Source organism: Strigops habroptila, chromosome 5, assembly GCF_004027225.2.
Source record: "Strigops habroptila isolate Jane chromosome 5, bStrHab1.2.pri, whole genome shotgun sequence".
Classification (NCBI taxonomy): Eukaryota; Metazoa; Chordata; class Aves; order Psittaciformes; family Psittacidae; genus Strigops; species Strigops habroptila.
The window spans coordinates 16,573,156-16,595,575 of NC_044281.2; the positions used below are offsets into that span (position 1 = coordinate 16,573,156).

The 22,420-nt window shown below is 39.3% G+C and overlaps 1 protein-coding gene across 4 annotated transcripts in view; it reads left to right on the plus strand.

Moving 5' to 3' along the window:
- Positions 1 to 1,572: 1,572 nt before the first annotated feature.
- The window catches only part of SESTD1 (SEC14 and spectrin domain containing 1), a 58,911-nt gene continuing 38,063 nt past the window's right edge, over positions 1,573 to 22,420 (plus strand). Inside the window, exons 1-7 of one of the 4 annotated variants that reach the window (XM_032919941.1) lie at positions 1,992 to 2,372; positions 3,399 to 3,506; positions 5,120 to 5,178; positions 5,852 to 5,954; positions 10,880 to 10,911; positions 14,885 to 14,964; positions 20,707 to 20,815. In XM_032919941.1, coding sequence (XP_032775832.1) covers positions 14,910 to 14,964; positions 20,707 to 20,815 — 164 coding nt within the window. In that variant the 5' untranslated portion in view covers positions 1,992 to 2,372; positions 3,399 to 3,506; positions 5,120 to 5,178; ... (1 more) ...; positions 10,880 to 10,911; positions 14,885 to 14,909. Of the gene's footprint in view, positions 2,373 to 3,398; positions 3,507 to 5,119; positions 5,179 to 5,851; positions 5,955 to 10,879; positions 10,912 to 14,884; positions 14,965 to 20,706; positions 20,816 to 22,420 lie in introns of all 4 variants that reach the window. The other 3 variants (XM_030486685.1, XM_030486686.1, XM_030486687.1) reach the window with 3 other exon arrangements.

Sequence of the window (22,420 nt, forward strand, 5' to 3'; positions counted from 1 at the left end):
TGTATAGGCTATGTGATAGGAATGGTGCACAGAATGTAATACCTACACTATGGAGGCTTTTGGAAGTGTGAAATAACCAAAGAAAAACTCAGTATGGCAGTCAGCTGCAGTTTTCCCTTTGTTGATATTTGTTTGCTCCTTTTAAAGATATATGTGTCAGTGACTTCCAGAGTTTTCACTTGTGCTGGACATTGCTGCTGGGCATCAGGTCACTTATCTAGTGTCCTACAGTCCTACAGTCACAGATTACAAAGATACACCCTGTGTGATCCTAAGTAAATGTTATTGAATGACGAAAGCTGCTTTCTATCGTCTTACCTTCTGATCACAAGTATGCAATAAATAAGAAGAGTGACCTAAAAGTTATATCTGGCACATTCATAAACCATCACTGTACACACTTAAAATATTGTTAAAATTTTCCTCTGTAATAAAATACAAAACAATTTTTATGGTTCTCTACAGCAATTACTCTTGGTGGGAAGCTGACGAAGATCACTTATCTCTGTTTATCTCTCCAGGCTCTTAGGAAAGTTTATTTTACTCTTCCTCTTCTTTTGCTGCTGTTTTAAATATTCTTCCAGGAAAGAAAGACCAGACAGAAAAGGTATGTTCTTGAGGCTGACAGGCCTTGGCCAATAGGCCTCCTCTGAAAATTTTAATGACAATTCTTTCTTCGGCTCTTGCACGTCCAATGGATTGTGCTGCTAAGAGTGGGACAGCTTTCTGAGTCAAGCAGAGGCCAGGGATCAGGTGAGTACCACTGGCATGCTCCCATGGTGACACTGAGAGTGATTGCTACAGCAGATGTTGACAGGCAGCCACCAGGAAAGGGGGCAAACGGTGGTTTTGCAAACCGTGTTACTGGGTTTTGAGGGGAGAAACCAAGCAGTTGCAGCCTGTGTGAGACAGTTTTCATGTTTGGAATGAGATACAGTAAATTATATTCAGTTGCTCTGCAAATAATAAGAGCAAAATTACTGTTAAGATAAAGTTTGAAGAATCCTTAATCTTTTTTTTTTTTTTTTTTTCCCTTGAGAGCTATTATATGGCCTAAAAATGATGTGTTCAGCAGGAGATTTAAGTCTGTCAGCCCTGGGACCCAGGGTGGTTAGACTGAAAGCAAGACCAGTGTCCTGGCTGGCTTTCTTAAAGCATTTCTTTCCATACTTTTGCGTGTATTATTTTAGCCTTGGCGTGACAGGGTTTCAGGGTGTTTGTCCAGGAGCCTGGCCAGACGACAGGCTGTTAGCTGCAATCCGGGGGAAACAAAATACGAGTTAGCGTTGCGGTTACTGAAACGCGGATGGCAAAGGGCTGCAAGTGGAAGCCGACATCTGCCTGAGGCGCTATCAACGGGCAGTTTTCACCTGCGATCGATTTGATTTGCATTCAACACACGCTCAGGCACATGTATCTCCAAACTATAAAGCACGACTACTGTTATCTTAACAAGACTGCTGCTGCTGAAGTATCTGCAGCCGGTCAGACTCCCGCCCGTCCCACGCCCGCTATTTACAACGACCCCTCCGTACTGACAAGCGGCCGGTGCGGTGGGAGGGGGCTCGGCCGGGGCCTGCAGCGCTCGGCACCCCCTAGCGGGGCAGCGGCGGCGCATTGTCTCCCGGTGGGGTGCGGCTTCCCGCTGCCCTCTCTCTGCCGGGCCGGGTCCCGCGCAGCTGCCGTGGCGGCTCCCCGGGAGGGGCTGGCGGAACCGCAGCTCCGAGCCCCGCAGGCGTAGGGGGGGGGACTCAGGCGAGGGCAGCGGAGCGGAGGCGGGCCTGGCAGCGCCCGGCGCTCGCTGTCTCCTTGCCGACGGGGGAGGGGTTGGAGCCGCCCCCGTCCCCGGGGGCTGCCGCCGGCCCAGCGAGGCGGTACGAGGCGGCTGAGGGCAGCCGCCACAGCCTGGCCAGAGCGGGCTGGTCCAGGCTCCGCCCCGCGCCCGCCCGTCCTGCCGCCGGCGTCCTCCCAGCCCGGGCACCCGGAGCGTCGCAGCCGGGTGAGTAGCCGCGTCCGGAGGGGCCCTTCCCTTGCCTTGGACCGGCGGAGGGGCGGCCCCGGGCGCAGCGCAGGCTCTGCGGCCTGGCCGCGCTTTGTTCCCTGGGCGGCGGCGTTGGAGCTGCGGGGCGCCCCGCTCCATCGGCGGCGGCTGGCTCCCAGCCCTCCCCGGGGGCGGCGGTGGCCCGGCCTTGCGGCAGGGCAGCCCTCCCGCGCCCGGCCACCCTGGCCGGCGCCGCATCCCCGCGGCGGGCGGGCGGGTAACGCAGTACCTGGCGGCTGACTGCGTACTGCCGTTCCCTACCTCCGCCTTTCCCTGTTTTTCTGCCCCTGTATAGGTCCCTTTGGCTGTTACCGGGCCAGGGGCACTGCAGGTCGGTACAGCCCCGGGGAACCCGTGCAGCATGTTTGGGTATTGTTCGTGCCGCCGCGACATACGTGGCCGCAGTGGCGAGGGGGCCTCCCGAGTGGCGGCCGCCGCCGGGGCTTGCCTTTGTGCGGACGCGGGAGGGCGGCGGCCCCCTCCCGCCGGGCCCCGCCGCGGGTGTCACGGCAGGCTCGGGGAGGAAGGAGAGCGCTTAGGGCGAGGGAGAGCTTCCTAGAGGGAGTCGGGCGCGGGAGTCGGTTCCCCGGCCCCCTCGGCTTCTGGCAGGGACTTCCCCGGTGTGTCGTCGGTGCTCAGTACGGCGGCGGGCCGGTGGGAACGAGTCACAGCCGTGTCACTGCCTCGGCGCCGGGCGCTCTGGGTTTTTGGAAGCGCTGCCTGGTCGGGAAGCTGATTCAGTGCTGAAGCAATGGTTGCTCAGAGCCGTGGTTGCCATTTCTTTGATTTTTTGATAGGTCCATTGTCTACCAATTTTGCCTTTCCCCCTATAGCTATAGTATCCCTTGCTACCGCTTAACAGAGCTTTTTAGCCAGGCAGTTGTAGGAGGGAGATGTTCTAACGCACCCTTTTTATCAAAGAATTTGAACGAGTGTATGGAAGCAAGAGTGGAGTCAATAGAGGAGAATGTGGTTTTCTTTCTTTGTTTTAGCTTTAGTAATTTTTTTAATGGGCAAAATTGGTAAAGCTTACATGGATGGGTATTAGTAAGTGCTTTTGTCAGTTGTTGTTTCGTCTTTTTTTCATCCCAAGGGAAATACTGGCCTTCTGCATTTTTAGTATTGCAGTGCCTGCATTGTCCTAACGATTGGATGTTGACTTTGTTCACACATTAAAATTCACTGTGATAAGGAAGTATTGTGGGTTTTCTTTGTGGCCCCCCCCCCCCCCCCTTCTGTGACATTGTCTGGTAGGATTCAGTGTGTAGTAAATAATGACTACTGTTACTGCATTATAGGAACAGTGATGGCAATGAACTTCAGTGCTAATAAGGATTCTTTTTTTTCTGAATGCAAGGGGTTTATAGTTCTAGCCCCATTGTCTATACCAGAAACTTGAGGAGGAGAGGGGGAAGGCGAACCACAGAATGGAGCCGAAGCTTGGTCAGAGGCCTAGTGCTTGCTGGTAATGTGCCAATCATGCTTTGCTCCATCAGGGAAAAACAAAAAACAAAACATCCCCCCCCCCACCCCCCCCCAAAACTAGGAGCAATTAAAATTGTTTTTTAGTGATGGATTTCAGGATTTTGCACAATTCTTTACATCATAAATGGCTGCTTGAACAATTGTGTGAAATGACCCCAGTCAACTGTTTTTCTTAAATTATTCTGCTAATAGGTGATGTTTTATTTGCAGTTTAGATGATCTGTGACATCAGTTTCCCTAGAAGCAAAAGTTAAGAGAAGAAACCATATGTATCTTTAAATTTCTTACAAGAATCAGTGCCATGATGTCTCCTGGAGTTGTAGGCTATTATCCTAAATTTTCTGTGGAATCATATTTCTCAGTAAAGCTTACGTAAACAGCAGAAATGTACATAGCTCTGTTATTTTCCAGCAACAGAATAAAGGAGTCAGGTGAAGTTCAGCTCAGTTTCAGTTGGCTGCTGCATGGGAGCAGTAGTAGGGAGGAGTACTGGAAGTACTTGCGGAAGAGACTAGATGTGTTTGTTGATGGTGAACTTCAATACAATGCTACATAACTGTCAAGGGTCCTTAGGAATAGAGTAGTAAGAGGAACACTTTTATTCCTAAGTGACTGTGGGCAGTTGGAGAAATACAGAACACCTTCAGTATGTAGCTTCTGATAAAGTAAGCAAAGCCTACCTAGGGGTTTTGTAGGGGTAAGAAATGATGTTGCAGGATTTTCCACTGCATCTCTGTTCAAGCTTTCTTGAGTGCTTGCTATTAATATTCTTGTTCCTGATCTATAGGTGTGTACTCTTGCCTTCTCTCCATCTTTCTGAGGCTGCTAGTTTATTTGCCTGACTAGAAAACTTTGGTAATACAAGGTTTTTGTTTTCGTTTAATTTAAAACTTGTGAGAGAGATTACTGTAATGACTACTGCGTCTGAGTAACTATAAAACCTATGACATGTTTAGCATCTTGGCTTTGCCTGTAACACAGTATACACTAATTTTGAGGTTTTGGATTTTGTTGGTGAGTGGAATTTGATCGGTTACAAGGTTTCATTCAAGTCTTAAAGCATTTGCTGAGTTTTTATTTTTGAATCTTATGTCAGTTCTGCATCTTCTAATACAAATAGGGACTATTTAAATTTTTTAATTCACAGTATAATTTGCCTTTTTTAATTCTATAATAGTGATTAGTGTGTAGGAATACTTTCTTGCTGCTTTTCACAAAAAATGCTAACTGTTCCATTTTAGATTTTTACCTAAAACTCTGTGGAGACTACCTCTGACTGAAAGCATACTACAAGGATTCTGGTTCTTGTTACTTTCCTGCTGCTTCCGGTGCTGCCTCAGGAGCATTGCCTGCTAATTATAAACAATGTTGATGTCTACCATATGTTTTGGTAGAAAATACGGGATTCCTGCTGTCCCTCTCAACTTGAATGCCTAGCTTACAAGTATTTGTGAATATATAAGGAAATGTTGACTCCCCTGTAATGTGGCTTTGTAATAAACCCTTGTTTTCAACCTCCAAGGAAATAAAGTTTTAGATTGAGTACTAACATCTAAAAATATGGCCAAATGCTGTTTTCATTTAAATTTGCAGAACTTGGGAACCAGAGCTCAGACTTGTATCCCTAACAGTGTTGCATTCCAGTACCAATGGTAAGTAAGATCTATCTCTGTCAAAAATAAGATCTTTAAAAATTTCATGCAGCGTATTTGGTTCTTCTGAAGCTTTGACACTGATAAATACACTGCATAGACCAATACCTTTTCAATTGCTTTTGCATAAACATATTTAGGCTGTAACTCATGCCTTTTTTTAAGTTATCTACTTTACTCTGGTTTTTGTCTTGTGGCTTAAAAAATCCAAAAATTAAAAGGTGCTGTAATGTAACCAGAGCTTCTGATACTAAACTTACGTTACATAGTTTGGCTTATATACTGTAAAATAGTGCAGCTTGTGTTAGTGTCTCACACAGAGTAGTGTTTGCAAATGTATTAGAGGGTGTTTTTAAGCCTAAGACTGGAGATAAGTGAATTCTAGTTTAAAGAGGGAGCCGTGGTTGTGAGTGACAGTAAGGAAAGAAGTTCTAAAAGCACTGAGGTAGATTATTGCTGCTCTGATTGGGTTGATAAGCTTGTGCACAGGAGGGAAATTAGAGACTTGAACGCTTTGAGTGAGCAAATAGAAAAACACACTGGCAGCGCTTTTTACTTCTTCGACTACATGAGTGAGAGGTTTTTGAAGTGAGGATATCCTTACAGCAGGCTCTAGACTTTACAAGGAAGCAAGTGGAAAAATCAATATGGAGTGTTGTTTTCCTGTTTCTAGGTGAGAAGATGAGCTGCTGCATTTTGGACAAGCTGAAGTTTGGAACGCTGGGACGTAAAGAACCCATTAAGAAGGAAATTACAGTAGTTAAGAGGAGATGAAGGTATGACTTAGGGCTTTGCAGAATCAGTGGTTCAAGGGAGATAGATGTAGTAGGCACGTGAGAATTCAGAGCTAAGCTAAACTGTGGTGTTGGCAGAGTTGAATTTGAGATATGTTCTTAGATATCATGAAGGATAAATGTTGACTACACCAAATAAGGCCAAAAAAAAGTGCTATTTGAAGAGTAAGATAAATGGATTTGATGTTAACTCCGTGTTTTGGTCACTAAATTATATGTATGGCTGAACTTGAGGGAAAGGGTCAGGGTGGGCACATAATTTGTGGATGAAAGGTGCTGTGGCTTATCTGCTTTTCAGTGTTGGTAGAAGCAATGGTTTCTTTCTAATCAGTGTACCATCAATGCGGGTTGTCTGTTTTCCCTCTGCTGGCATAGTGTTTGCTAATTCTTTCATGTTATATTCTAATTTGGTCCTAGAAAATAGTATCAGTGGAAAATGTACAAGTGTTACAGATATGCAAGATGCTCCAGGTAGCAGTTTACAGAGCTTGATTTTTTTATGTTCTCTGAAGCATGTGACCATTTATGATAGTGGAATGCTACATAGTTTATTTCGAGGGGTGGGAGAGATGCTGTGGTTACTGCAGGTGCTTGCTGTGGCCAATTTAATTTGTGGCTTGCAGCTGAAATGTTCAGAATTTTTAGTGTGAGTCCAAAACCTGAAGACGTGCAAATTAAGGAAATATTTATTTCTCTTGCACACAGTAATTAAAGGGCAGTATAGAAAATTATTTTATGCAGTAATGAATGCATTTCTGACATATTTTGAAAGGTAAAAATGTGAATGAACAAGGTATCTCTGTACTAGATCTGGTGTATTTCAATCTCTTCTACTTCCATGTTTAGTTAAGATTAGCAAAGTTCCCAAATTACTTATTTGTTCCTTATGAAGGAATTTTTATTATTGTCCTCATTGCATCTACTTTGTGTGTTGTGGGGCATGGGGGGGAAGGCGCTACTATAATTTTTTTCTAATTTTTTTTAAATACTGAGGAAATTGGGATGCTTCAAGGTCCACACAAAACCTTATTTTTGAGCTGAGAACTTTAGTCTGGTATCAAACCCGAAGTTTGAGATTTGTAAACAGTGTCTTTATTAGCCTCATTAGTTTTCTTCTTGTTTTGGGCCAGTTTTCTCCAGCTAAAAAGGATGACTGCTTTTGTGTCTGCTACACTCAATATCCACACATTCCACCCTACTTTTCATCTTACACAGTCCCTTGCCTTTTCATACTCCCTGCCACTCAAGATGGCTTTTGGTTTAGAAGAGCATTTCTTTTTGCTTCCATTCAGTTGTAGTGTCACTATACTGAGCCGAGAAGTGATTTCTGAGGGCCTGAGCCACATGCATTTGTAACCAATGCCAAGTATGTGTATTGTTACGAAGTTGTAGGTTGTTTTCTTATATAAATGTTATAAAAGGAACAAGAAGTTCTAAGCTTGCACCCCAGAGGACAGTTATTTTTCATTTGCTCTAGACTGCCAACAGTTGCACTCATCAGTGCAGCTGTTTTGTCTTTTGACTCGGCTGCTTATGGCCTGAATTGTCCACTCTCATTCCTCCCATTGTCTTAAGTTTTATGAAGTACTGAAGGCCTAAGAGCTCTCTGTGATCTTTCGCCACAAACTGGTTATGGACAGTTCCTGAAGAACCAGTGATAAGGTACTCATTTCCCCCAGCTCATTCTTGCAAGCTTTTATGACATGTTTGTTTGGTGGTTTTTTGGTGGTGTTTTTTTTTTTTTTTTTTTTTTTTTTGGTAGAGGGAGCTAGAGTATGTGATATTACTATTCATTACTTATTTTTCTACCCCCCTGCCCCCTGTGATGCAAGAATTATTTCTGTGGGAGAATTTACGATCTGTGTGATTTCTGTCTTATTTCCACATAATCTCTAAACAAAATTTTAAGAACTGAACCTGAGATTTTTTTTTTTTCTTTTTTTTAATGGATCTTGGGAAGGTATGGTGAAGAAAACTTCTGTGCTATGCTTTGAACATATCATTTTCAGTTGACCTATCGCTATGTAGAAAGTGGTGGAAGAAGGACCCTCCCAGACTGCATCATTTTATGTATTCTTTGGACATTTGGTTCTGTGAAATGAGTTTGGGCTGTAACAGATGACTGCAACTTCTGCTCTTCTGGCTGCCTGTTGCAAGGAGGGTATAAGGTAGATCTGAGTCTTTTGCTGCCAGTGGTAACATCCTACAAGGGAAAGCTACAGGATTCTACAGGAGTATGAAGTCTCCTTCTGTAAATGTGGCAGAAAAGGAAATGTGGAGATGCATCCAAAACCTGTGACTTATTTTCTTTACTATTCTAGGTTAAAGAAGCCTGAAAACTGCTGTAACTTAACATATAGCATATGTGTTTGGCTTGGCCTGAGGCTGGAAAGGGTACAAAACTTTAGCAAGCTATCGTTTTGTACGTCATGTTATAGCATCATTACGAACTTCTGCCTGTGTTCCTTCAGGTTGGAGCTAGACTGCTGGCTGTGGACATGGCCTTTGAATCCAAAGATGTGTTATTCTTTGAGAGAGTGCTGATTGCTGCACAGTATCCTGTGCTTGCCCTTGTATGGAAAGATGGAGGTTGTCGGTATTGTGTTTCACAGCTGTACATGCAGGTGTTATTGTTCTTCCGTAGTTATATTGTTTCTGTGCCTGGTGCTCTTCCTTCTGATACTTGCTCTAAGTCTGAGAAATAGGTCTACCCTTCTGTGAAATGAATAGGTAACTGACATTGGAGTTAAAATTTAGGAGCACAGTGTTGTGTTTTTAGCTGAATGGCATAACCTCTTGCTCATTTGTTGTCAATTTGCTGGTTCACTTTTCATTATATTGCTCATCACTTCTTTTTGCCTCTCATTCTTTATTTCATTTTTTACAGAATGTTGGGGGGGGTGAAAAGGGTGGGAAATGAATATGGAAGATGGATTAAATTGAGGAACCAGTTAACAGATCACTCTTCTAAATCTTATTATTAGCTATATTTACAAGATAAAGTGTACAAGGTAAGACTTGAACCTCCAGGTGAAAATGCGGCAGAATAAATTCAGTTTTTCCAAGCTTAAATTTTTTATGGCTGTGACAATGTGCTTTTGGATCACGGCCTAGCAAAATGTTAACCCTAGGTTTAACCAAAAGTAGAGCACACTTTCAATCTGTCCATTCATCTGCTATTACAAGTTGCCAAGCTAAAGTACTGGCTGTGTATGTGTAATGGAACTGACATGATATAGTTGCATTTTTCTTTAAATAAGCTTGCATACTGATGAAATCAGAGTCTGTGATTTTTATTTTCTTAATCTTTTAGTGTGTATTAATAGGTTATGGAAGGTCAGGAATATTTTCCTTGTGTACAACTTGAAAATCAGGCATAATATAAAACTTCAATATACCCTTTTTTATGAATATTTTTTACAGACAGTCAAAAAGAGAATAAAAGAAAATAGAATTAAATAATTGAAAAGACTAAAAAGTTGATTTGATCTTCCCAAAGTATGTGGGGTTACCTTTTCTCCTGTGATCTTAGAGGGCTTTAATATTAAAAATTTATTAGTGCTGCTCATAATATGTTAAAAAGTAAAAACCAAACACTCCATTAGACTGTCTAATCTGATGTTCATCTGTCAGGTTTTATTGTTATTTTAAAGCTGTCCAGCTGAGTAACCTTGTTCCATGTGCTCTTTAATTGAAGACAGCATTAACTAATGAATGCTTACAGCCTATTTCTGCTTCTGGGACAGGTTTGATGTGCTTCTCAGATTACCCTGGGATATCAGCCCTGGAGACACCTTTGTTTGTGTTTTCTCTGTCTTCCTGGCATTTAGCAGTGGAAGGGATGACATCCTTTAATGTATCTTTAAAAGAAGGTGAAATACTAATCTACATAGATAAGGGTGATATTCAGCTTTCTGTGTCTTTTGCAGGTGGATTTTATTTCTGTGCGGAACAGATGAACTTTTTTTTTAAGCTGATCCAGGGAAAGCATGGGGTGATGCTTTGCGGGTTGAAGTTAGCATCTGAAAAAAGTTGTGTACTGGCTTCAGGGAATGAAGCTGCTAATTTTGAAGTTCTGCAATTCAGAAGTTGATTTGAAAAGAAAAAGGAGAATTTCATCTTATATGATTGAGTTGGGGTTTTTTTTGTTTCTTTTTTTTTGCCCCGCCCCTCGAACTTCAGAATATCTGTTACTTATGCTATTGTTTGTGCCTGTACTTGCAAGCTGCTACAGTTTTGATTGTAACTGCCCATCTGCTGCTTGGTTATTTATGGGCAGATCTGTGGAGTTCCTTCTTATCTCTCAAGTCTTCAAAAACATTAATGAATTAAACATCACAATACTCTTGTAAAAAGGGAATTAGATGGAGGGACTGAATGAAGACTAAAAGGGATAAATGACTTGCTGAAAGCTGTATGTATATTTCATCACAGAACAAGGAATAGAAACATTATTCCCCTTCCCACCCCCCTCTTCTCCCTAACTTTTACATCCTGTGCTTAAGAGACCAGCTACGCTTTCTTGCTTCATACATGATGAAGGAATGAAGAAAGTACTCATTCTTTGAAACTTGCAATAGATGCTTGTGAACAGACTAACGCATTTAAAGACCTTGCACCATGTACTGAGAGTATTGAATGCTTCAGGTCTAACAAATTTGAGTAAAAGTGTTTATATTCTCACTGAGCCTGATTTTCTTTTGGTTGTTAATGTTTTGACCAGTGGTTCCCACTGGGTTGCTTGGAAAGAAAACAGTTGGAGGGCAGCTTTTCTCTAACATCTTCTAGTGGTCTAGTCAGTGCTAGTCTGTCAACTTCTCTCTCTGCCCTCTGTCTTTAATAGACTTTTTAAATGGTTTTAAACAGTGTCTGGACATTGATTCTTACTTATTTTTTTTTTTTATTAGATGAGACTGAAGATGTGTAGCAGAAAATGCAGGTGATATTTTTCATTCATCAGAAATTATGCACTCCTCTGCTGAATTACACATAGTTCTTATTGTGTGTGTGTTTTTGTGGCTTTTTTTTAAAAAAAACAAACCAAACACGAAAAAACCAACAAAAAAACCCTACTAGAATTTTAAACTGTGTTGAGTAAAACAATGTAATTTACAGTCTTTTGAGAGCTTAGAAATGACAAGGGATGCAGCCTACCAAGTCATGATTTGATTTCAGCGGAGTACAGCCTGAAACATTGTTTGCCCTTTTCTCTCTTCTGTAATTATTTTTTTTTTTTTTTTTTTTACTATTTCTTTACTGTCTGCCCATCCTCCCTGTTACGTATGTCTATTTCATTCAAGTTTGTATTTAAGAGAATTTTCTCCACAAGTAATATTATTTTCTACTTAGTGGGGTGGTTGGAAGAGTGTTGTATTTCACTGGAACACCTTTCAAATATTTAGGTTTTAAATACAAATATTATGTGGATTTAGTCTTGCCGCTTTTCCATGGAAATCTTAAAAAGAATGGATACATTGTTAGAGATTAACATTGCGGTATTGATTTGAAAACCTGAAAGCCTAGGTCATTCTAAACAAGTTCAGTGAGGTTCTTCATTCTGAGTTCTTTTATTTAACATGTTTCCTGTATACACAAGTTTTACAGTTTGGGCATATGGTATTTTAATTGGCAAAGTAGGTTGCAGGTGGGCATGCAGCGCTCTAGATTGTTCCTGAAGTTCAGCAAACAGATTTAACCTCTTTATCTTGTTTCATATCTGTAAAATTTGAGCATACAAAAACTAGTCACTTGTTTTGGAAATGATAAAATGCAGCTTCTAAGTATTTCACTTTCCTCAAGTGAAATGTTCTCTTCGGTGCTTTGTTCTCCTTCTGTGTCCTTTTTTCTATTTAATGAGTCCAAATCCCTTTTTTTATTGATGAATAGACACTGGATCTGTTTCTTTCAGCTAAATAGTGGTACGACATTGAGCAACACATCATTCTTTCCTCATGCTAAATTGAGAGCTTGGTGGCCAGTTTAAGAGCCTGTTATTTTGTCTTCCTCCTAACAAGTTAGAAAGACTTTGTTTTACTTGTAGGTCTGAATATACTTACCTGCTTTTTACCAGTGTACCTTTTTAAAACACCTTTGATAGCTCCCAGTGGAAAGTAGGTGTCAGCTCTCTTGAAATTGTTTCACTTTCCAATATTAAAAAAACACACTCTGTTAAATCATTCTGAGATTCTCTGGAGTGTTAAAGATAGAGAAGGATGTAAAATCTTATTTTTAAACCTGAAGATTTTTTTCTGGTATGTTCTGGTAACCTGCTCTGAGAGTTTTCTTCTAGATGGAGCACATAAAAGCTCTTACAGAAGAGAGGCAATTGAAAACTACAGGAGTTGCTGGAACAAAGGTTAGGTGTTTGAAATTGTCAGCAACTGATCTAATTGTTCTGACTCACCTCCCTCCACTCTGAATGAACAGAATGCTTCCCTTGGTTCCAGGAAATACTGAACAAAAGAACTATTTTAATCCATGGACAGTGCCACCACTGTGGCAGAAAGCCAGGCAGTGCTTTCATGTTAAATAAATTAGTCTTTTCACAACCCCAGGGCAGCATGCTCCCTAGAGTCAGTAAGTTGATGGCGAACTTTTGTTCATATGTGAAAGTATGAAGAAAACAAAGTCTGTGCACGCGCGTGTGTGTGTAGGCTTGGGTTTTCTTCATTGGTTATAATAAGGAGTTATTTGCAATAATTTTGAAATATAACTTGGGCAGGAGAGGGAAAAATCATTATCAGGTACATGTTCCACATCTTCAGAAAAAGAGAATACTGCCAAAGTTAAATAGCTCACACAGGGTGGCTTGGGTATGGTGTTTGAGAGACAAAAATGACTGCCTGAGTCATTCTTGAGTTTTGTGGTTTATGCATGTGTTGTACGTTTTATAACCTACAAATTTTTATCTGAAGCACACAGGAAGCTTTAATAGGATACTTTTTTGACTAATTGTTTAAAGTGCAAACTGTCTTGGGACTCAGTTTTCTGGAAGAACTGAAATTTGTTTGCTTCCTTCTGTAATATGGGAAATGTGTATTTCCCAAATGACACAAGTGTGGAGATACAGGATAAGGAATGAGAATGAACATCGTGAAGCATTACATATTGTAACAGAGAGGGATAGCATAAATTTGTTGAAATGTCATTTCTGTTCCATAATAAAAATAATCATTTGGATTTTTTGTTTACAACGAAGCACATCTTTTTTAACAAGAAGAGGAACAACTATTTTATTTTACCTCAGGCTCTCTATTTGGAGCTCTCTGGTTTTTTGTTTGTTTGGGTTTTTTTTTTTTCTCCTAGATAATTTATGGTTTACATTCAGTTAATTCGCCTTCAGTCACTCCCCCTTCACACTCCCTCATACTCTCCTTCTCTCTTCCCCCATCCCCCCCCACAAGAAAATATTTTTATTAGTGTGCATGTATGCTGAAGTACCCACATGGAGAAGTCCAGGTTGCAGTCTAAAGCCCTGTGCCTGCAATTAAAGAAAAGAAAACAATTTTTGACTGGATAGTGGCATGTATTTTGAATTTTGTATTTCTGTGGAGAATTTCCTCTCTGGGTGTGGGTTGGTTTTTTTTTTTTTTGTGGTGGTTTTTTTTTTTTTTTTTTTTTTGTTTTTTTTTTTTTTTGTGTGTGTGTGTGTATTATATGTATTTATTTGTGCAAGTATGAGGGAAGGCTTACAAGCAGATGCCAGTTGCTACTTTTTGTAGGCTGGAAGAGGAGGTTGCAGTTCAAGTATCCTGTTGATTTCTCAATGAAACTCAGAAGTTTCATCACAGTGAATTGCTGTTCATAATGCAATAAAAATGGGATGAGGGTAAGAAGGGATTTGGAAACAAAAGGAGCAGAGCATTTCCAGCTATAGATTAGACATACTTATTTTGACTGTTGGATGCTTTTCTTTAATTGAAGACCTACTAATGGCAGGGTAGTGGCAGTGTCCTGACATATTGTCGTGGTTTGAGCCCAGCCGGTAACTCAGAACCACACAGCCGCTCGCTCACTCCCCCCCCCCCCCCCCTTCTTCCTCCCCCCGCTCCCGGAGGGATGGGGAGGAGAATGGGAAGAATGTAACTCCCACGGGTTGAGATAAGAGCAGTCCCGCAACTAAGGTATAACACAAAACCACTACTGCTACCACCAATGATAATAACGATTAGTGAAATAACAAGGGGAGAGGATACAATTGCTCACCACCCGCCGACCGATACCCAGCCCGACCCGAGCAGTGATCAGGGCCTTCCGGGTAACTCCCCCCGGTTTATATACTGGGCATGACGTGCTGTGGTATGGAATACCCCTTTGGCTAGTTTGGGTCAGGTGTCCTGTCTCTGCTTCCTCCCGGCTTCCCCTCCTCCCTGGCAAAGCATGAGACTGAGAAAGTCCTTGGTTGGAATAAACATTACTTAGCAACAACTAAAAACATCGGTGTTATCAGCGTTGTTCCCAGGCTGAAAGTTAAAAAACACAGCACTGCACCAGCTACTAAGCAGGAGAAAAATGACTGCTATAGCTGAACCCAGGACACATATGCAGCATAAGATCTTGAAATAATTGCTATATTCCTGGTAATATGAGACAGACTATGCCAAAGTGTAATTTTATTTGCACTTATTTTACATCTGAATGACTGAGCAAATGGATGATCTACCTGTAAGATTTTTCTTTTTCTTACTTTTTCTTTTTTTAAATGGGTTGGAAGAAATCTTTAGAGTTACATGGGAAAATGCATATGGTAATGTTTTTTTCTTTTACAATTGTTTTTACAATACACTGGATTTTGGTTACAGTGTTTTGTGCTTCTTTCAGAAAAGTACAAAAGTATTTTGGCCAGTGCTCAATCTGGTGAAACGTTGTAATTGGTTTCCTCTGCTTGACAGCTTTAACTTCTTGTGTTTCAGAGCTGTGAAAATTATCTGAAGTAGAATGGAAGCTTCAGTAATATTACCCATTCTGAAGAAAAAATTGGCTTTTCTTTCAGGTATGGTTTCTGTTTTCCTCTGTTGGTTCCTCCCCGCATAACTTGGGTGGAATTTTTAGTTACTTGTATTGGTATTTGGTTACTTATATTTGCTGGATGTATTTAACAAATATATGTTGTTATATTATTGGTTGGCACTTTGTCATATATCAAAAAGTATCTCTGAAACTTTCAATCTAGTAGCTGAGGTATTATTGTTGGCATTTAGCACTTGTTTTCACTGTAGCCAGTAACTCAGCCCACAAAGTTGATGTCATGAAGTTTCAGCCCATATTTAAAAGAATGGTGATTTAGCAGGCATCCAAGAATAATGCTTTCTGTTTTTTTTTTTAATGTGGTTTTAGAAGTACAGAGTGAATATTTTCAGGATTTTCTTTAGAAAATTTTTCCTTCCCTTTCACTCGAGTCTTTTCTGCAACATATAAATGGATGGAAGCAGGATTAGCCATGTATTGCAACATTTTGATTATTGCCAAGTAGCTAATTCAGGCAAGGCTGCAATCATCTTTGTATTTATTAAGGCTTGTTGAATCTTGGGTTGAAGAGAAAAACAAAAGGGAATACTTAAAATGATGAATGACATTGTCTTGCTGATTTCACTGCTGTCATGGATAGCTGTGTTAGTTCTTGGCATTTGATTGCCTACTCCAGGGTAGGTAGATAACTTGCAGAACACTTCTCAACTTCAAAAATTGACAAGTGTTGCCATAAACATTCTTGTGGTTTCATTTATTTTAGCTAGTCCAGTTTAGCCTGCTCCAGTCACTTGAGAAGTGAAACTTGTTCTTTTTTTTAACAGAATTTGTTCTGCTTTGAATTTGCCCACTGTCCCTAGCAACTGCAAATCAAACAATTCCTGCTTAGAAACAAACAAAAATACCCCCAAAACTCAACTTACATTAAAGCCTGGGACAGTGGGCGGTTTCTCTGCAGTAATAGCAGATGCGTAGTATGTTGGTTGTTCAGCATTATACTGCAAAGGGGAGTTCTCATTAACTAGAGTGCATTTTCAATTTGCTATTAAAGCTGTCTGATCCATTTTGAAATACAGATGTTCTTAGTGGAATGTAATTTGTTGAGTGGTGGTTTAAATGCTGGGAACCTTTCTGAACCTACATTTTTCTAAGTAGGTTTGACCTTTTTGGAATTGGGTAGTACTAATGGATGCTTTCATTTAATGAATGGTAAAAATTTATGCAGTAGTTCTTTTAAGTATTCTTCAGTGTGAGTTAAGGAACCTGACAGAGAAATCAGTTCATTGTGTCTCTTTAAAGCAATTTTATTCCATATAGTTTCATAAATAAAAATACATTAATGATTAAAAAACCCCAGAAACCTCATGTTTTAGGAAAACGTTCTTCAGTGTTTATATGTTGAGGTCTCTTGGCAATTTTGAGTTAAATTGGTACGAATAATGTTGGCCCTGCCACCTTTTTCTGGAAGCAAAACAGAGTGGTTTCCAATGGAAGTGTCTGCTCAAATTTGGCATCCATGGTTGTGTAGCTTCCATGGTAGTAAGTCATTACAAAGAGCAGGGGAAAAACAGGCAAGCTACTACTGGCTTGTCAGAAAGGCTGAACAACTGCTTTGGTGCAAAATGAAATAAAAAATTTCTTTTTGTGGTGCTTTTAAGGAAAGCAACTGTGTTTTCAGTTTATAAACTATACCACTTCTGAGTTACAGCACACATCAAGTTAATTTCCTCTGATTTTATTTTTCAGGTTTAATTCTAATCCTAAAGACTCAAATAAGTCTGAGCATAGTGATTTTTTTGTATGATAAGAAGGTGTTGTTTGCCATGCCTAAGATCACAATGTGACTGGGTTTATCTCACTGAATATTGTATTCTGAAAGTGGTGGTACATACAATATTTAGAAAGGAGCTACAAATAATGTAACTAAAATCAAAGAACTATTTGTTTTACTGTTTAAATAATTCTTATTGTTTAATGAGTTAGTATTGGGAAATATTAGACTACATCCGTGATAGCCATAACTGCTTCAGTGGTAATTTGAGGTAATATTCTTTAAAGCATCATTCAGTTTTTTTCAGCATTTCCTTTAAAAATTATGTTTTGAGTTAAGTTGTATATCTTTATCCATCTAACAATAATTTTATCTTTTAAATAAATGTTGGTCATCTTTTTTCACTGAGGAAGAGAATCAGCTATAACTCCTACCTTTTCTCTTTTTGTGCTACGACAGGTTGATCTGTATATACTTCAGTGCCAGAAAACTGCACAAAAATCGTAGTGCAGACAGAATACAGATGTTTGAATCGTTTCTAGTAGTGTTTACAAGGGAGAAAACCTGTCAGTTGTTACAGAAGATGACTTAAGAAACTGAATAATTTATATAATTATTGCAGTCTTTCTGTGAAATGTCAAGAGATTATAGTTTTTGGGTTTGGCTTGTGCTGTGTATTGTGTTTTGTTTTGTTTTGGTTTTTTTTTTTTTAATGTCAGTTCAGCAAATACTGTTTCAATTCAGATGTGAAAGTAAGAATTGCTGTGTGGCTAGTATCTTCCATGAGTGGCCTTCAAGTACCAATTTTAAAGTTTCATTCGTTAGGCCCTGTTCAACACTGAAGTCTTTCAAGTCTGTGTAAACAAACATGAACTACTATTAATAGTTAACTTCTTTTGTGGGGGTTGGTATTTCTCGTGAATCCAGAACTATCTTTGAACAGAACTAGTCCCTTCCAGTTATGAATCAGCTATTGTAAGACTAATTTGCTATAAGTGCAAGAAGAAAAAGTATTTTTCTGCAAACCCTTTCTTCCACAGCCATGTATGTATTCATTAAAATGAACAACTTCAATACTCCACTTGTGAGTTCATGGGTGGGGGAGGAGAGGGAAGTGTTAAACACAATTCTTACAAATGTGTTATCCAGCAGAGTCTTGAGCTGCTGCCATGGTTCATGGAATTTTGGACCCTGGAAGTTGGTTCAAGGTGACCTTTCTGCTGTTCCTGGTAGAAATACCTTTATAACCTCTTGTGTTCTTACTTTTCCTACTGCAGGCTTGCTCAGGTTGATCAGCAAATTCTGTCTATCCTATTTTTTATTAATACTTTTGTCTGTGTTTTCTTGCTTCCCTGCTCCACTTAATTTTAATAGTTCCTCCATTTTACAACATGTAAATAATTTTTGAACTTGGCTGTTACAAATTCTAATTTCAACAAATTTGTTTCCTACATTCCTAAAACCTTCTCTGAGGATTTCCTTATGGATAAAGGAAAGATCAAACAATGCCTGAACACTTAAGGAAAGGCTTCTTATTCATTATAATGTTTTATTTTGTTGAGAGATGATAGCTAACAAGCTGCCATTTAATCAGTGTGACTTCTGAAGTATTTTACAACCACAAACATAGCATTTTCCTATTTGTTGGATTTAATGTGTGCTCACAAAGCACTGTAGCAAGTGGAGAGAAATATTTTTTTTTTCTTTTTCTCTCCAAGTGTACATTTGAAAACAAACAATCAGTTTTTAAATCAGTGAGGTATTTTCCTTTTTCTTCCACTTCCCCACTTTAATTTTCAGGTTTTCTGCCACTCAGAAACAAAGAAGGGTGGACAATCTGTAAATAAGTGTTGCTTTAAACTGTGACTCCCTCTTAGTTTGTGTGGAAAGGATCTATCTGTTTGTCCTTTCTCATGTAGCACCACACTTTAATTATTCTTTTTAGAAATGTAACTATTAAAAAGTGCATTACTGTTTTTCCAACAGCAATTCTCTCTCCCCCCAAAAAAAAACAAAGGGAGGGCAACACAACTGTAGCAATGGACCACCTAAAGAAGTAGGTCCTTTATGAAGATGTGGAAGATAAGTGGCAATAGAGATCTTTAATACTCTTTTTGAGGAGCTTGCACAGCTTTGGAAACAAGGAAAAAACCTACTGAAATTAAGATGCCAACATATATTGTGTAAACAGTGTCTTTCCATTGTCTTGTCTGCATCTCTAATGGATGGAGAGGATTCTCATCGAATTATGCCAGCGTACATGCATCGGCAAACATTTCTGCGCTCGTGTGCTTCATATTATTTCTGCACAGCTGTTACTATTCTGTGAAAAGTTTTTCTTCGGTTCTGCCAATTTTAAGGAACTTTATGAAGCAAAAGCTTGGTTTAATTGCTTTAACCACATGAATAACACAATTTGAGAATAAAGGTGTTCTTTCTCAGGTTACAGAAATTTGCTGCTTTTTCACCCCATATAAACCTGAGTGTTATCCTTGTACAGTTTTTCTAACATGTAGAGAAAACTGTTTAGTAACTGCCTCCGTGTACTGAAATGTATCTTTTGTTTTTAATGTATTATTAATAAAATAGCTAATACATTAAAACTTATTCTAAAAAATAATATTGAATAAAATGGAAAAGGCTTTCAGCTACTTCAGATTGCGGAAAGCTTACTTTGAAACTGTTTTAATGTACAGATGGGTATTAATTTTAAAAAAACACTTGAGGATTCAAAAAAACTACCCCCGGACTTTTAAGATTGCTGAAGTTGTGGTTTAATAAGTTATAAACTCAAGCACTGTATCTTTCTGGAGTATGTTTGGATTCATTAATGTTCTTCATTTGATGTTCGAATTCCCCTCTTCACTTCTCATACTTTGTCCTCCTGGTCCCCCAGTCGAGACACTTGATTGGGTTTTAAAATTAAGATCTCTTTTCTTCTTGCTGGGTAGACATTAATAGATTCAAGGACAGAAAGGGAAAAAAAATAGATAAGGTGGTTTGCTCAAAATGGAGAGTACATGAATTAGATGAGCTGCTCCAAATTCAGTGAATTTAGCTTAAGTTCCAATTTAAGCTACGAGTAAGAACCTAGTTCAAATCCCATTTTGGTTACTGGTTTGTATCTGTGTAACTCAGAAAGTCAATCTTGACTGGAAAGACCAGAAAAGAAAATTTCAGCTTTCATAATGATCCATTTATTTTTTTCTTAACTGTACCTTTCCAGAGGCTTTCTTGAGAATCTGTGTAGTCAAGAACACCACAAACCACAGTTGTAGAACAGTCTACTTAAATGCAGCACATCAGCGTCACCTAACACTTTATCTTACTGGATCTCATAATGGACATAAAAGTGTGAGGCCAGCTTTTTCAGTATTTTTGTTGCTGATGTTGCTTGTATAACTTTTACCAGAAGGGTTTGAAAATGTGTATAAAGATTAAAGCAACTTGTTGGAGATATTTATCTCAATTGTAAGGTGCTGGTATGTGTTTGGAAGCAGGTCTGGAAATCTTATGTGTTTGAATGAACTACCAATTCAGAGTATGTTCCATGGGCAGCCTGTGTAGTACGAGATCCTTCTTTGTGTAGTTGATACTTCTAGGAAGTGTGTTCCAGTGGGAGCTGCTGGATACATGCTCGCTTTGGAAGCTTACTGCTTCTGGCAGGCTGGTAATGTAGAAGGTCTACGAGATGCTGTTTAACAGTGTAATCTAGATATGCAAGAATAATGCTTCTGGAAAACTTTGTGGTGTTTGTGTTGAAAGTACTAGATGAGAGACTATGACAGCTACAGATGTGGTCTATGCTCTGAAGGTGATGCCATAAATATCAATGTGGTGAATGAATTCTCACAACTGAGAGGTGTAATGTTAGTTTCACAGCAACTCTGAAGTTTACTTTTATGATGTATTTTGAGACTATGTAACTACAAAGTATTTAGTTTACCTTTAAGCCATTGTATTACTCTTCTAATTACTTTTTTTCCTCTGAAATAGGAGGGAAGGACAGAAGAAGTGGCCTCATTCTGACAATTCCATTATGCCTTGAGCAGACAAGCATGGATGAGCTGAGTGTCACACTAGACTACCTGCTAAGTATCCCAAGGTGATTTCAACAGCGTTCTGTTTAGGGCTGCCTTCTTTTCCAGTGGTGGAAGGGATATTTTTATATGGTTGTGGTTTTTTTTGTGTTTTTTCTTTTTTTTTCTTGCCTTTCAGTAATGTTTAAAACATGATACTGTCTGGCTGAATTAGAAGTGTACATCCTGATTAACTAGGAGTACCTACCCAGATTTGCATATGTCCTTTTTTTCTGTATATTTGACACTTTTTCTTTCCTTTTTTTTTTTTTTTGTGTGTGTGTGTGTGTGTATTTCCTCATTCCTTTCTTGGGATATCTTTAACTTCTTTTTGATGTCAGTGCACTTAAATTACTACCTAAATTAGTGAGCCATTCTAATGAATTTCCTAAGCCTGCAAAGGTAGCAATGCCCTAAGTAAAAAAGCTTCCTCTTCTATCTTTTCTATTCTGTGTAGTGTTCTACTCTTTGTAGATTGTAGTGCGTTAACTATGCACTGAGTCTAAAAACGTATGAAGTCTTACTGAAGTTAGTAAGCAACTCAAATATTTAAAGTTAAAATACTACCTAAATGTGCTGAATGATGACTTGAATATCCTGTCATCCGGACCTTGCTGTAAAATCGTTGTTGATTAAGTTCTGTGCATGTAACCCTGCAGGTTTATAGTGACAGTTCTTGGTCCTAGCTTAGTTAACTACATTTTCTTTTTCCTAAGATCCAGAGATTGATCTATCATAGCTTTGTTTTGTTCTCTTGTGCCACTGATTTAAAAAGGAAAGAAGCCTCTTGGATAAATTATTGCTTTTGTCATCACTTTAAATTCCTCTTCTGGAAACAGCAGAACAGTGGCACAACCAAAGGCTGTTTAATGTACTTTGCTTATTGCAATCTAGAAATGTTTTTAAAAAATTCTTAATTTTTTTTTTTTTTTTTTTTTTTGTTTGTAGTTAAGACACTTAAAGAATTCTGATTGGGGAGACAAGCAAAGAATAAATTTAAGTTGCTGAAAAGTAAAAACATCAATAGGTATATGAATATATTGCACGAAATCTTAGCTGTGGAAATTTTAGGTTTTTTCAAACAGCTTGTTGTCTTTTGTAAAATGATGAAAATACCAAATGGTCATCCATGCAAGTCATCTCATTGGCTTAAGGATTTGACTGTATTTATGGAACAGAAGCAGGCACTGTGGTTCTAGCAAGTGTTAATTGTTTTGCAGTCTCATCTGTGTGAAAATGCAACCAAAATTCTCTTTGTACTCTGTACAAACTAATCTAATGTTCTGTTTGTCAGTCATGGAAAAAAATGACCTCTCTCTTATGGTGGCAGTACAGAAAAATCATTGTCATTTTTGTTTGCATATTGGTTTTTAGTAGGAAATGCAAATTTTTTTTGACCAAGTGCTTGCCGTTTGTGTTTGGGAAAATCTTGCTGAATAGTGTTTGATTAAAAGGGAGAGGTGTGGGGAGGGATGTTGTCCCAAACCTAGATAGCTGGGTCCAAGAAACATTAATGTTAAATTTTTTCCCCCCAAGTTCTAAGATAACCTAATTCGTTTAATTCAGTTCTGCATGACATACATTGTAACTGTTTTGAAATATGCATTCTAGTGTTAATGGATAGCTGTGTC